The sequence below is a fragment of the Poeciliopsis prolifica genome, unplaced genomic scaffold (genome assembly GCF_027474105.1).
Source record: "Poeciliopsis prolifica strain line A6 unplaced genomic scaffold, Auburn_PproV2 SCAFFOLD026, whole genome shotgun sequence".
Classification (NCBI taxonomy): Eukaryota; Metazoa; Chordata; class Actinopteri; order Cyprinodontiformes; family Poeciliidae; genus Poeciliopsis; species Poeciliopsis prolifica.
Genome location: NW_026562401.1, coordinates 1,515,772 through 1,529,423, shown reverse-complemented (window position 1 = coordinate 1,529,423; position 13,652 = coordinate 1,515,772). Strand labels below are relative to the sequence as shown.

The 13,652-nt window shown below is 41.4% G+C and overlaps 1 protein-coding gene across 4 annotated transcripts in view; it reads left to right on the top strand.

Moving 5' to 3' along the window:
* The window catches only part of kif13a (kinesin family member 13A), a 43,991-nt gene that overhangs the window by 27,836 nt on the left and 2,503 nt on the right, over positions 1-13,652 (top strand). Inside the window, exons 17-39 of one of the 4 annotated variants that reach the window (XM_055047816.1) lie at positions 77-296; positions 916-1,078; positions 1,180-1,323; positions 1,411-1,560; positions 1,855-2,019; positions 2,148-2,321; positions 2,417-2,568; positions 2,658-2,790; positions 2,877-3,023; positions 4,167-4,199; positions 6,020-6,119; positions 6,203-6,329; positions 6,419-6,474; positions 6,566-6,690; positions 6,952-7,128; positions 7,212-7,304; positions 7,424-7,576; positions 8,732-8,800; positions 8,892-8,945; positions 9,169-9,256; positions 9,350-9,501; positions 10,916-11,068; positions 11,805-12,987. In XM_055047816.1, the coding sequence (XP_054903791.1) occupies positions 77-296; positions 916-1,078; positions 1,180-1,323; positions 1,411-1,560; positions 1,855-2,019; positions 2,148-2,321; positions 2,417-2,568; positions 2,658-2,790; positions 2,877-3,023; positions 4,167-4,199; positions 6,020-6,119; positions 6,203-6,329; positions 6,419-6,474; positions 6,566-6,690; positions 6,952-7,128; positions 7,212-7,304; positions 7,424-7,576; positions 8,732-8,800; positions 8,892-8,945; positions 9,169-9,256; positions 9,350-9,501; positions 10,916-11,068; positions 11,805-12,987 (4,011 nt within the window). Of the gene's footprint in view, positions 1-76; positions 297-915; positions 1,079-1,179; positions 1,324-1,410; positions 1,561-1,854; positions 2,020-2,147; positions 2,322-2,416; positions 2,569-2,657; positions 2,791-2,876; positions 3,024-4,166; positions 4,200-6,019; positions 6,120-6,202; positions 6,330-6,418; positions 6,475-6,565; positions 6,691-6,951; positions 7,129-7,211; positions 7,305-7,423; positions 7,577-8,731; positions 8,810-8,891; positions 8,946-9,168; positions 9,257-9,349; positions 9,502-10,915; positions 11,069-11,804; positions 12,988-13,652 lie in introns of all 4 variants that reach the window. The other 3 variants (XM_055047815.1, XM_055047817.1, XM_055047818.1) reach the window with 3 other exon arrangements.

Here is a 13,652-nt window from a genome sequence, read left to right as displayed (position 1 = left end):
TTTAAATATCGCTATTCGTCTATCATTTCATGGTTATAGATTGTAATACAAGATCTGTTTCCATCCATACTTACAGACCCAATGCAGAATGTGGTGCAGGTGCTGGAGAAGCAGTACCTGGAGGAGAAGCGCACGGCTCTCGAGGAGCAAAGGCTCATGTATGAACGGGAGCTGGAGTCGCTGCGACAACAGCTGTCTCCGGAGAAGACACAGCAGTACCACCGACACAGCAGTGAGCGCCTTGCCTACCCGACACACACTCCCCACAGCAAGCTGAGGCTGTGGACAGAGGAGCGGTGAGTGGAGTTTGACCCAAAGATAAAATGAAACACATACAGACAAACCTGCTGCACTGCCTCTTTGTGGTGTCAAATGGGCATAGCAGCTTGAACTTGTCATCAATATTACATAAGCAACAGAAAAGAATCCTAAACCTTTCATTAGTGGAGAAAATGTGTGTGGTAAAAATAAAAATAATAGCTAAAACTGAATATTCTGTTGGTTCTTGCATACAATGCTTGCATTGGTTCCCTAGCACAGCTAAATGCTACAGGAAGTTAGAAAAGTCACAGTTTAAAACTTCCCTAAATAGAAGAGGTGGAATTGCTAATGTTCAACCTTTTCTCTACAAATATAGACACAAATTTTATATGTCGCTACTTTTTTCATATGAGATGCAACAACTAAGTAACTCAAGTTAGTAAACAACTTTTTCCATGTTGATCGGATTTTTTTTAGATGATTCCTAACAGCTGAGTTGCTAAGTACATTTTCGTTTGATTATTATAGATTGAAATATATTTTTAAACACACTTTCATCTTCTGTATGAACAGCATCGTAAGTCTTCCACCTCATGAATGAATGCTTTGTCCTAATCCGCTGTCTGTATGTCTGTGACGCATCCTGTGGGGCAGGGATGAGCTTTTCCGCCAGAGTCTGTCTCGACTCAGGGAGCAGGTCGTCAAGGCCAACACTTTGGTGCGAGAAGCCAACTTTTTGGCTGAGGAAATGAACAAACTCACTGACTACCAGGTCACCCTTCAGATTCCTGCTGCCAACCTCAGTGCCAACCGCAAGGTCAGACTTCTTGAGCCCCAACTTGCGGATTGCAAGTCAGGACGGATATAAAAATGTTAAGACACATTTCAGATCCTAAGCCTTATCTGTTTTTGATGTAGCGTGGAGCAATCGTGAGCGAGCCAGCCATTCAGGTACGTAGGAAAGGAAAGGGGACCCAGGTGTGGACCATTGAGAAGCTGGAGAACAAACTGGTGGACATGAGAGACCATTACAGAGACTGGAAAGAAGACAAAGAGGAACAGGTGAAAAACAAAAGACATCAGGAGAAAGCAGTGAACATTACATGAGATTGAAAAAAGACAAATAACTCTTCCTCTGTCTTTTTACAGCATAATAAATCAAACAGAAAGAACTGTGATTCTTTCTACGAGGGCCAAGAGAACCACAACCTGATCGGCGTGGCCAATATTTTTCTAGAGTGCCTTTTCCATGATGTCAAATTACAATATGCTGTCCCAATCATCAGCCAGCAGGGAGAGGTGAGAATAATAATGCAATGTTGTAAAAAAAATGATATTGACTTTTTCATAATGTGTCAAGCTCAGGTAGACATACCCAGAAGACTTGTGAATGTAAATGTAGTTCGATTGTAAAAATTTGCTGATAACATCTATGATTTTTCTGTCACTTTACAATTATGTACTACAGCCTGTTGTTCAAACACATATGATTGTTACGGAGACAACTGAAGGTTCTGGTGGTGAAGGACACAATGTGGAAAGTTTTATTTTTGCTTTGTTTTGAAAAATATGTCTTTTGTTGATGTTTTTCAGGTAGCAGGCAGGTTGCACGTGGAGCTCATGCGAGTGAGCGGATCGGTACCGGAGCGCCTCTCTGGCGGAGATGACTCTTCAGAGAACTCCAGTGAAAGCAGCTGCTATGAGGTCATGGACACCAACGGGGAGATTGTGCACATGGCCAGAAGGCTCACCTGTAGGGTAAAAGACACCTTTAACCTCTAGAACCAAGGAGATTTAGGGTCATCTACCGTTTCATTCTAAGGATTAATTATTGGGATTACCAACAAACATAATCTGCATCCTGTTTGTTTTCCTTACTGCTGCAGGTGAGGATCAAGGAGGCCACGGGACTGCCACTCAACCTGTCCAACTTTGTCTTCTGTCAGTACACCTTCTGGGAGCACAGCGAGCCCACCGTGGCTCCTCCCATGGTCAGCCCAGACACTCCCTCCCCTAGAAGCCCAGATTCTCAGTTTACAGTCCAGTTTGATCACTGCAAAGTAAGGAAGAAACTCCTTACACTGGACAAAATAAAGACTCTTATTTCCCTTTCAATATTAAACTGACATTTGTACATTATTTTTGTTTCATCCAGGATCATGTTGTGCATGTGACAGATGAGTTTTTGGAGTTTATATCAGATGGCGCTTTGGCTATCGAAGTGTGGGGCCACCGCTGTGCCGGGAACGGCCGTGCACCCTGGGAGTTAGATGTTCTGGAGGCCAAGACCCAGACGCTCCGTGACAGGTACTATGGGCCTCCTGACCTCTGAAGGTAATACCTGACGCTCAAACTTTACCCCAGGCTCAATCCCTGCTGCTGCTGCTTGTTAAAAGGTGGAACGAAGTGTCTCGCAGAATGGAGCTGTGGGTCTCCATCCAGGAGCTGAATGAGCAGGGGGAGTACACGTCTGTGGAGCTGCAACCTTCAAAGGATGTCAGCACAGGAGGCATCTTCCAACTCAGACAGGTGAGAGGAAGATAAGGGAGGGCATTCTACTGCATCTTACACTGACGGAGCGACGGCAAACATGTGCAACATGTCTGTGTGAGCAGGGTCATTCCAGGAGGCTCCAGGTGTGCGTGAAGCCGGTACAGAACTCGGGCACACTGCCTCTGCTGGTGGAGGCTGTGCTGTCTGTGTCGATCGGCTGCGTATCGGCTCGCTCCACTAAGCTGCAAAGACCGTTGGACAGCTACCAGGTCTGTGAAAAGCACGCTTTTACAATCTGAACAGCCTGAACATGTGTTGGACTAAATAGGCTTGACATCAACGGGAGGGTGTGCAAACGGATGAAAGCAGATATCTGTCTGAGAACAGCATGCTCACATTGTGCCAGAGTTATACAATATGATGCTGAATCAGCCTGTAGGTTTATTTTATTGGAGAAAAGCAACTCGGGTGTGCCGCTGGGTTCCTGTATTAGATTCACATAGATTTTCTCTTAATGCTTTTGGGGTTTCTGGCTTCTCTGTGTTTCCTTTAAGAGGCTTTTCAATCTGGGTGAAAAACAAACTTTTACATGTTTTCTTAAAATTCAAACTGAAAAAAAAAGCAAAACCTGGTTATAAATAATTAAAGACACACTATGATATTTGTGGGAAAAAAAATTAGAACACATTTAGTTCACATAGCAGTGAATATGTAAGCAATGTAGACTTGGTTTTACCATTGTTTTTTTTATTACTTCCAACTTTGCAGTTTTCAGACATATTCTTATAAATTATTTAAATATTCTCTCAACATTTTTCTTTACTTTTGTACATTTCTTTATATATTTGATTTTTTCCCTTTAATTTCATTCTCTAATTATGTTTATTTTAACCTTGCTTTCCCTATTACTTGAATGCTTTTTTTTTGTCTGAAGACAAAAAAAGGGACATTTACTGACATAAGTTTACAATCTTTGGCTGATTAAAAAAAAAGATAAAGTGTATCATTTTTGTTTTGTTGGCTGATGCTCCCATTATAACACCAAAAGTAGTATGAGTTTTTAAGGTCTTTAATATATAAGAATTACATTTTCCAGTATTAGACTTGCTGATCATCGACCGCAAACAAAAATAGAAAATTGGCAGATTCCAATTGCTGGACTATTGATTAGTGCTGCTTCCTTGACTTCCTAGAGGCAGGTTTCACTTTCACAGAGGCCAAAGAATATAGTAGACTTTTCATTACGATTTTAGTATTATTACAAAATCACCATTGGATCCTAAGCAACATTTTTGTTTATCTTTTATAATGAAATAAATAATTGAGATTTGTAGATGTTTTGCTCCTAGTTTTATTCCCAGAGTTTGCTCTGGTTTCCTCACCTTTGACTGAGTGTCCTCTCCCCTTGCCAGAAAGAGACGGAAGACGATATGGATAGTTATCAGGTACCCTCCATGTCTCCTCCTGCTGCTGATCTCCACCCTGTAGTTCACTGTGCAGCATGAGGGAGACCAATTGGTCGTGTGTTCGTAAATGCAACTCCCTCGTTTGACTAAAAAAACATGCTTTATTAAACAGCATCTGCACACATGTGGATGATTTTTGATGTTGTAATTATCCATTGCACCAGCAGTTTGTTGATGTGAAAACAGCTCCACCCGCAGCGGAGTTGGCGCCCCTGAAGCAGCATGTCTGCCAGGGTCTCATCCCTTGCTCAATTTTCTTTCCACTTCAGGACTTGCACATTAATGCCGCTTATTGCATGTCACCGCTGAATCGCTGAAGTAACAAGCCTCATTTACATCCAACGACATTGCATGGCGGCATGATTTACTGCACATTGCATGGTGAAAGCGTGCTGATGTCAGAGGCATAACTTGTTTGGCTTTGAGGTCTGTTGAGTAAAAAGCCATGCTGCAGAGGGAAATCGGCTCTCTGGTGTCTGGTCTGTGGTTCTGTGACAATGGCAGACTGATGTGCCTTATAATCAGGTAGGACTGAGGTAATAATTGTAGACGAGGAGGGCATGCAAATGTACGACTGATGTTTATGAGCTACTAGATGTTTAAAAAAGGGTTGCAAACAAAAGTATTTTTTACCTGTTTGACTGTTTTTGTCTGAGACAACCACAAACTTTAATGTGGGTTTAATGTTGTAGACAAACACAATGTGTGCATATTTAAAAAGTGAAAGAAAGCAATGTATGATTTTAAAGTCTTTTCTTAGTATAAAAAATTTTGAAAACTGTGACATACAGTAGATTTCAGCCGCATTTTCTGTAATACCCCTAAATGTGTAAATAGGTCATGCATAGTGAAAGTTTCTCTCATTATAAATAAAACTCTTTGCTTAAGTTGGAAATGACTCATGAAACACATCCTGTCATAAAAATCAAAGCTTTTGTTTTCCAACATATAGAACAAGGAGCGATGCAGAAAGAACAGGGATAACACTGGGCAGAACTTTAAAGTAGGATTTATTTTATAAACTAATATTTTGAGCTTTGAACAGCTCACAGAAAACTGCTTTAATTCATTGTTCTGAATTAGAAGGAGCAAAGCATAACTGCAAGCCTACCACAATGTGTCCTTTCATCTAAACTAAAGGTTTAGGTAGGGCAGTCCTGCAAAAAGCCAGTTTAAAGTCAAGAAAGTATTGAAACTAGAGTGGAGGTTCACCTTAAAGCAGGACAGCAACTCGAGCCATTTGTTTCGATCAAAGCATATTCATGTGTTGAAATGGCCCAGTCTAAGTCCAGACCTAAAACCAATTACTAATAAATGAATTGTTGTGAACAGACAGTCTCCACTGAGTCTTACTGCGCATCAAGTATTTTTAAAGCGGAATTGGGAAACGTTTTGGTCTCCAGATATGCCAAGTATGTATTCCACACTTATCAGATTTTTTATTAACAAGAAATGTTTCCAAACCATTTATGATTCACCTTTATGCTCTACTTTGTGTTGGTCTATCACATAGCATGTCGATAAAAAACCTGGAGGGGTATTGTTAGGTGACAAAAAGGGTTCCTGGGGTATGAAAACTTTTGTAAGGCACTGTCGATCATGCAGTAACATGTGCTTTTAATCCTAACAATTTTCAGATTATTTATTAATTGCAAATGCTTTATCAAGAAAGTGTAATAGTACTCACATAAGTGAGATGTCTGAGCACTCACCTCACCTCGGGAAGCACTTGCCTGTTCCCTGCAGTGGCTCATCTGCCTCATTTAGCCAGCTAACATTGATTCTCTGTCTGGTTCCAGGAGGAAGACTTGAACTGCGTGAGAGCGCGCTGGTCGGACGCCCTCATCAAACGCCGGGAATATCTTGATGAACAAATCAAAAAAATCATCAACAAACACGGTTGGTTCGAAGACTTGCGTGGGCGAAGGAAAGCAATCGGTGATGTTTCGATTAAAATTCTGTTCTTGGTTTTATGTTTTCAGAAAAGTCAGAGGAGGATGTGGAGAGGGAAGCCCGTCTGGTGGAGCAGTGGGTCGGCCTGACTGAGGAGAGGAACGCAGTGCTGGTGCCTGCAGCTGGCAGCGGCATCCCCGGAGCTCCTGCAGATTGGTAAGAAAGAAAAATACACACACACTCTACTTAGTTTTGATGTACCCTTTTGACTTTTCCAAGCATTAACTATATTACTCTGCATATAGGACCCCACCTGCAGGGATGGAGGCTCACATTCCTGTCCTATTTCTGGATTTAAATGGTGAGTGAGGATAAAACCGCTTTATTCACAGCGGTTTTGTCTTTCCAAACTCTAAGCTTTTTTTTCTCTTTGTTGTTGTTTTTGCTGCCAGCCGATAATCTGACAGTGAATGAGCAGCTGACGGGACCACACACTGCTGGAGTTAACTCTATCCTGCCCAAAGAGCATGGCAGCCAGTTTTTCTACCTGCCTATCATCAGACACAGCAATGAGGAGGTGAGCAGTGATTATATTGCCCTCTGGTGGCAAAAATACAGAAAAGGCCTCTGAGCTGGAAGAAAAATGTTTTGTAAACATTTTAATGTTGTGTATATATATATATACATCTTTTTATCATTAACGATATGTTATATGTACTATGTGAAACTGTCGTAAAAGTATAATCACACTCAGAACTGTTAGTCTCTCACAGCTTCCTTCTATGTGATTGTCTCTGGAAATACATGTTTCAAAAACTCGGCTCCTGTGGTCCACCAGGTGCTGGCTGTGTGTTCCTGGGACTCTTCGATCCATGACTCTGTGCACCTCAACCGGGTCACGTCACCCAACGAGCGCATCTACCTGATCATTAAAGCCACTGTGCAGCTCAGCCACCCGGCCTCCATGGAGCTGGTCCTCCGCAAGAGGATCGCCGTCAATATCTACAACAAGCAGGTCAGTTCTGGAAAGGGTCAGAGGTCAACATGAAGGCTTCCTGCGGTGAGTCGTGTTTTATGCTTCTGGTTTGTTTCAATCAGAGTTTCACTCAGAGTCTCAAGAGGAGGATGTCTCTAAAGAACATGCTTTACTCCTGCGGTGTGATCTATGAGATTGTTTCCAACATACCAAAGGTACGGCGCTGAGTTCTGCTTACTAATCTATGAATTTAAATCCATACTGAGGTTCCTCAATGTATTGCTAAAGGCTCAGAGTTTTATGTTTATCATCATTTCCTCTCTTGTTCCTTCAGGCATCAGAAGAGCCAGAGGAGAGAGAAACCTTAGCCCTCATGGCTGCTCGAGGCGACAGTGAAGAAACTCAGGATGGAGACACATACATAGAGAAATACACCAGAGGGGTTCTGGAAGTGGAGAACATTTTGAGCTTAGAGAGACTCAGACAGGTATCAGACAGACTGATTTACTGCATGACACACAGGTGTCACAAATGTAACCTGGTTCAGCTGATTCTGGTAATGTAAACCACAATTTGGGCTGAAGCAGAGAATTTTGCAGATGGCTGAGTTAAAATGTTCCTGTGAATCGAGTAGGCATGGGTCAGTTACAAGTGTCAAGACACACCAAGATTTAAACAGGTTTCAAAACCATCAGACTGTCCCTGAAGTTTAAAGTCATTTTAATTAAATGTCAGGAGTTATTGGTGGTGAAGTGCTTCCCCACCTCCACTAATTAAGCAAAAAAAAAAAAAGAAAAAGCTCAAACAGAACTCAATTCTATTTGAATTGTGTCATCTTAAGCATCTCATTTGCTTAAGGTGGTATATTACAATCTACTTTCAGTAACTGTTGTTCTAACTCTGTTTATGTTTGTCTTATGAAAAGACAAACAAATTAAATATCTCTTAGACTCATAGAACCACAGTTGGTTACTCCAGCCTTTGCGCTCGACAAAGGAAATTATTTAGTCATGGGTTGTTGCTGTTGTTACAAAACGTTTTCCAGGCAGGTTCAGGTTGACGTGTGATCAGTATGAAAGGTCTTGTGCCAGAAAGCTGCTTTTTGTACTCATCTAGGAAATGACCAAAACCCAAAAGTAAGAAATGGTGAAGAGGTGAAATGGGGCTCTCTTCAGCCTGTCATAGTTCCTCGGAACACTGGAAGTAAATTGACAGCTTCTTTGGTGGCTGTTTCAGTTTGGATGGTCCTTTTCTTCAATTGCCCTGAAAAATATTTTTAACTCATATATTCTGTCTAAATTTAACCTCAACAAAGATGTTAGAGGTCAGGCTTGGCTGGCTAATTTCACCTATGATCAAGCTTTAACCTATGTTTGGATATGAATATACGTCTTTATCTAGTCACCTTTTCACGTTTTCTAAATTCAGTGCAAAGCTATCTTTTCCACTTCTTTTCAAGAAAACTTTGCTCTGGAGGCTGAGTGTCTTTTAAAGTTCAACATAAATAAACCCCATAATCTTGACCAGTACTTTGCTACAGCATTAGACTTTCTATATATAAGTTCATAAAGAGTCAGAAGGTCACAGACTGTAGATCTAACTAGAGTAGCAGAAACAGATCTATCCTTGTGTTTCTTTGCAGGCTGTGACGGTGAAGGAAGCGCTTGCAGCGAAAGGGAGACATTTGCGAAGGAGTGCAAGCACACCAAATGTACAGCATGTAATTAACACAAGCTTTTGCAGCTGAACACATGCAATTTATGGTTTAACCAAAAAGTTACTTTTTTTCCCTTTATCCCCAGTCTTCGTGCAGCAAAATTGACCTGACTGAGGATGAAGATGGCAGGACTCATCAGGCATGGTTTAACCTCATTTAAAGCACTCTTTTTTATTATTATGTTGGTAAAAGTACATCCAAAAATAAGAATATCCGTTTTTATTTTTTATTGGAAATCGATTAAGCTTTTGCTGTGATACATTCTTTGATCGATTTGAATGTTTCAAATAATTCTGTACTAATCCCAAGCGAATAAAATGTACATAAACCTCATGGTATTTTCTGGGACTGTTGTTGCATAGGAGCTCTATGATCATGCGGACAGCTCCAATTGGAACCCTCAAGATGCCTCCCTTTGCACCACACCCATTAAAAACAATCAGAACTCAGGTAAAGCAGAATGAAGTCAACTCCATCGAATGCATCGGATTTTGACAACATCATTTTTGTCAAATGATCATTTTTTTAAATATTTCCACACAGGATCGGGTCCTGAGAGTTCCACCTTTTTCAGCGCCAGCCCCTTCAAAGCTCTTTCTCCTCAGCCACCCAAATTCCTCAAGTCTTTGCTTCCTGTCAAAGAGGAGAACAAGGCAAAGAAAGCACTGGAGGCTCGGCCGCTGCTGGGAATGACGGTAGAGAGGGCATGAGTTCAATCTGTTTCTTTTTCTTTCAGGATTCATGTCTTACATTTTCCTCTTTACGCCATTTGATTCTTCCTCAGCTCCATGTGTCATTGTTTTTGTCCGTCCTGACTTTTACATCTGACCTGGCACTCCATAAAAATTCCAGGGTAAACTTGTTTTAAAAAAGGCGAACGGAAAGAAAAGGTCCTCCACGTTATTTAGGATATTCCATTGGCCGACGCATAAATATCCAAAGCTAAAAATATCCTCTTCAGTTAACAAAAATACTTCTGCCTGCAGTCTTTTGTGATTTTGCTTGTAATTATTGAATGTTCCATATGTGGCTGCTCTGATCAATTGATATAACCATGTTTTATTTTGTTTTTATTGGTAACGTGTCCTAAACGAGGTTTAGGTTAAGTTAATTTGGTGTAAATGGTTTTAAACCAGTTGAATGAAAATATTAAACATCACATTGATGCATCATTTGTAACTTTTTAAGCTAAGCTAAAAAACTGATCATACTCAGAAGGTCTTCAGGCTTTCTGAGGTTTACTTAAAGTTTTTCTTTGGACTTTGACAAATTATTTACTAATTTCCTCATTTAGTAAGTTGTCCACAGATATAAAGATCAGAAAGAATGTTCTATAGTCTAGGTTACAGCCTTCCAACTCTTTATAAAGCACAAGCACCTGTGCAGCATGTTTATCTTATAGACATCTTGAGGCAAAGATGTAATATAAAATTTCAATAAACTCTGTCAAATTTGCTCTGCAGGTCTAATGAAAAGAATGAGGCACCCAAGACCAAACTTTATTACTGTTGTCAAACTTTCTGGCACACTGTTGTAAAGAGAAGTGGATATTACTTAAATTTAAAATCAGTGTGTGTATAAAAATGTGGATAGTTCATAAGTGGCTGCAGTAAGTTGAGGAAATACAAATTGTGCATTTTGTTGCGTTTCTTTAAATAAACTAAGATTCATTTTACCAAAGGAATCTCTGGTGATTGGTGTGAAGCAAGAGGACATTTGCTCATCCTTATAACTTTTTCTACTTAGCTAAGCATCCAATGAAGGAAACTTCTTTTGTCTGAAAATTGTCAATTGACTTCACTGAAAATCATCTTTAAAAAATCAGCAAAAGTCCAAAGATTAACTTGACAACCTATTGATTAATAATTGCAACTTATTATTTCTTGGAAGCAAAATACAAGAAAGAACTCAGTAACATGTTTGCACTATTCTGCATGTTTATTGCAACAAGAAGGTTCTGCACCTCCAATTTAGGGCACTTCAAGCACTGTTTTTGTTATTTGTTATTGTTAATATTAGACTGCATGGCACTAACTGTAACCAGCCTGCCCAGCTCCATGCATGCTGTGTGAGTGTGAAGTGTGTGCTGTCGTTCTGACCCATCTGCAGAGCATGCGCTCACTTGTGGACAGCCCTGCACTGCTCCCCTCTCCCTGCTCCTGGCGCCGACCCAGGGCAGGCAGCGAGGGCCACTGCAAGCCTTCCACCCCCACCTCCACTGTCACCATCAGGCAGCTCAGCCGCACACAGTCACTCACTGCTGTAAGTGCCACACCGACATACATGCAGGTCGTAAACATAAAGCTGCACTTCCTGACACGTGTTGGCTCATTAGCCGCTAACTACAGTGGCATCACACTGTGTTCTTACTTTGATTGACTCTGCTTAGAGAGACTCAGCTGCTCCCTGAGCTGCTGCTACTGCATTCTGTGAACTATGAGTCACGCAACTCTGGAACATTTTTAGGTGTCTGATCTTAAAATTACATTTCCAGCACTGTGCAGACAGGAGGAGGTTAAAGGTACCAAGGATATTGTTTTTCTTTTTTCTTTTGTTTTTGAGAAATCATATTTTCAGCTAATAATTTTGTGGCCACTTTTTATGTTACATAAATTCTATTATTCAAAAAAATATATATATTTTTTAGATTAATTGCACAAGATATATGTCAGATTAAAGATAAAAACAAAAAATGGACAATCACGATGTAATAGTGGGATTGTCACTTTTTTTGAAATCCCAAAAAAAACTAGTATAGGAGATAAAAAAAACACCAATCTTCAGGTTGAACACATGACCTCACTTGTTCTGTTTCACACTCACCCTCCGCTTGGGCTTGTATAAAATTCAGAAACACCACAGAATTCATAAATCATGTTTCTGTTTCATCATCACTGACCATTTTCATGGACTCCATCCTCTTTATAACTCTGAGTGATTACATAGATCACAGTACTTCATAAGCTAAGTTCCACTTTTGTCTCACTGTTTTGATCAGCACGACTCTGAGGACGAGGACACAGACGTTTCTCTGAGTCTAAATCGGGGCCCACTGGACCAAAGCAGCTACCAGAGTTACGTCCCAGAGGATTTTGCAAACTTTGAGATATACAACGCTGCTTTGGAGAGCCAAGATGGGTTTCGCTCTGACTCGAAGGGAAGCCGGTGTGGAGGTGGGAGTGGGCACAGGGACATGTCCCGAAGCCCCACTGCCAGCAGCTGCACCAGCGGCTACTTTTCCCACAGTGAATCCAATGCCACTCTGTCCGACGTGCCTTTCAGCACCAGTGAAAGCTCCGACCACCTGAGCTGTCCCTCCAGAGAGTCCCATGACGCTGCTGGGCGAAGCTCTGCACAGACCAAAAGTGTTGCGGTAGGGGGCAACCTGGAGCAGCCTCCTTCAGCGTGTGGTGCTTGTGAACAGTTCATCCATCCACCCTCTTCACCTGTCAATATTCCTAACTGCACAAATAAGCAGCACAGTGTCGCACTGCCTCATAATTGTATTCTCAGCACCAGCCAGGAGTTCACTGACTTTAAAGGGGCTGATGACAGTGTTGGAGAAGGGGATTTGGCCCACTTTACTGAGAAATGGGGACATGATGATTTGGAAATTTCTACAAACCACCCGAAGGAATCAGAACATGTAAAGATACATGAGAATGACAATCAGCTGTCATCCGACACTGACAATGTAATATTCGGATGTCCTAATGTCGCAAACCCTGCTAGCATAGCTGTGTCTAGCTCCAATACAAAAGTACCTAGCACTTCATTAAATGCCCCAATCACTGCACCCGATAGAGGCCTGACCCTGACCTCATCCTCCAAAGATCCCTCTACATCACACCCACCTCCAGCGTCAGCGTCTGAAATCAGACCTTTACCAACAGCACGATCCTCTGGCCCAGCTCAAAGAGCGGGAGGAGAGCCTCCTATCCAGGAACCAGCCCAGGGAGACCTGCCTCACGGGAGCCCCTGCCCCAGTCCGAACCCCAGCAGCGCCGAGCCCTCCGGAGACTCCAGCGGGGATGAGAGCACCCCTGTAGCTCAGCTTCCTGACTGGATGGCGCCTGGGGAGCAGGTGTGGGTAGGAAAGAGAAGAGGAACAGTCTACTATGTCGGAGGTGTGGAGTTTGCGAAGGGGATCTGGATTGGTGTGAAGCTGGATGTGGCAATGGGTAAGTAAACATGTTTGTGTTCATGGAGTGAAATGAATTTTCTAACATTACTGGTTTACATGTGGTTCTTATTTTTATTTATTTTTTTTGTTAAAACTGCATGCCCCAACTAAACACACACTTTTTGTTTTCAAAGAGAGAAATGCACTGGCTCACCAGCTGTGGCCAGAATCTGATTTTGTGATGCAGTGGCTTTAATGCATAGCTCACAGCCCTCTTCTCAAATTTTATCCTGAGGCATTTGAAAGGATATTTCAGATACTTTTTGTTGTTAATTTGTTTGGTATATTTAGGATCAGTGTCCTGTTTAAACACCAATTATAGCCCCACCTTAATAGTCTAGCTGTAAATTTGAGATCATAGGATTCTGAATCCTTCATTCTTCAGCTCCTTGCAATGTATCAATTCTCCCAGCAGCATGATTATAATAATACAGTGCTTTAGGTTTAGAAGTCTTACATCGAATTGTCCAGTTAAAATTATTTGATCAGATAGCTTCACTTGTGATGACGTCACGTTTGGATTAATAATAAAATGATTCTGTGAAAGGGATGAACCGGGTCTTCTTAATTGGCCTGCGCTTTTTAATGTGGTGCCATTTTCTAGAAAATGTGACAAGTATTTATTGATTTAAAAGAGGGATAATAATTTTGCTCAGAGATATT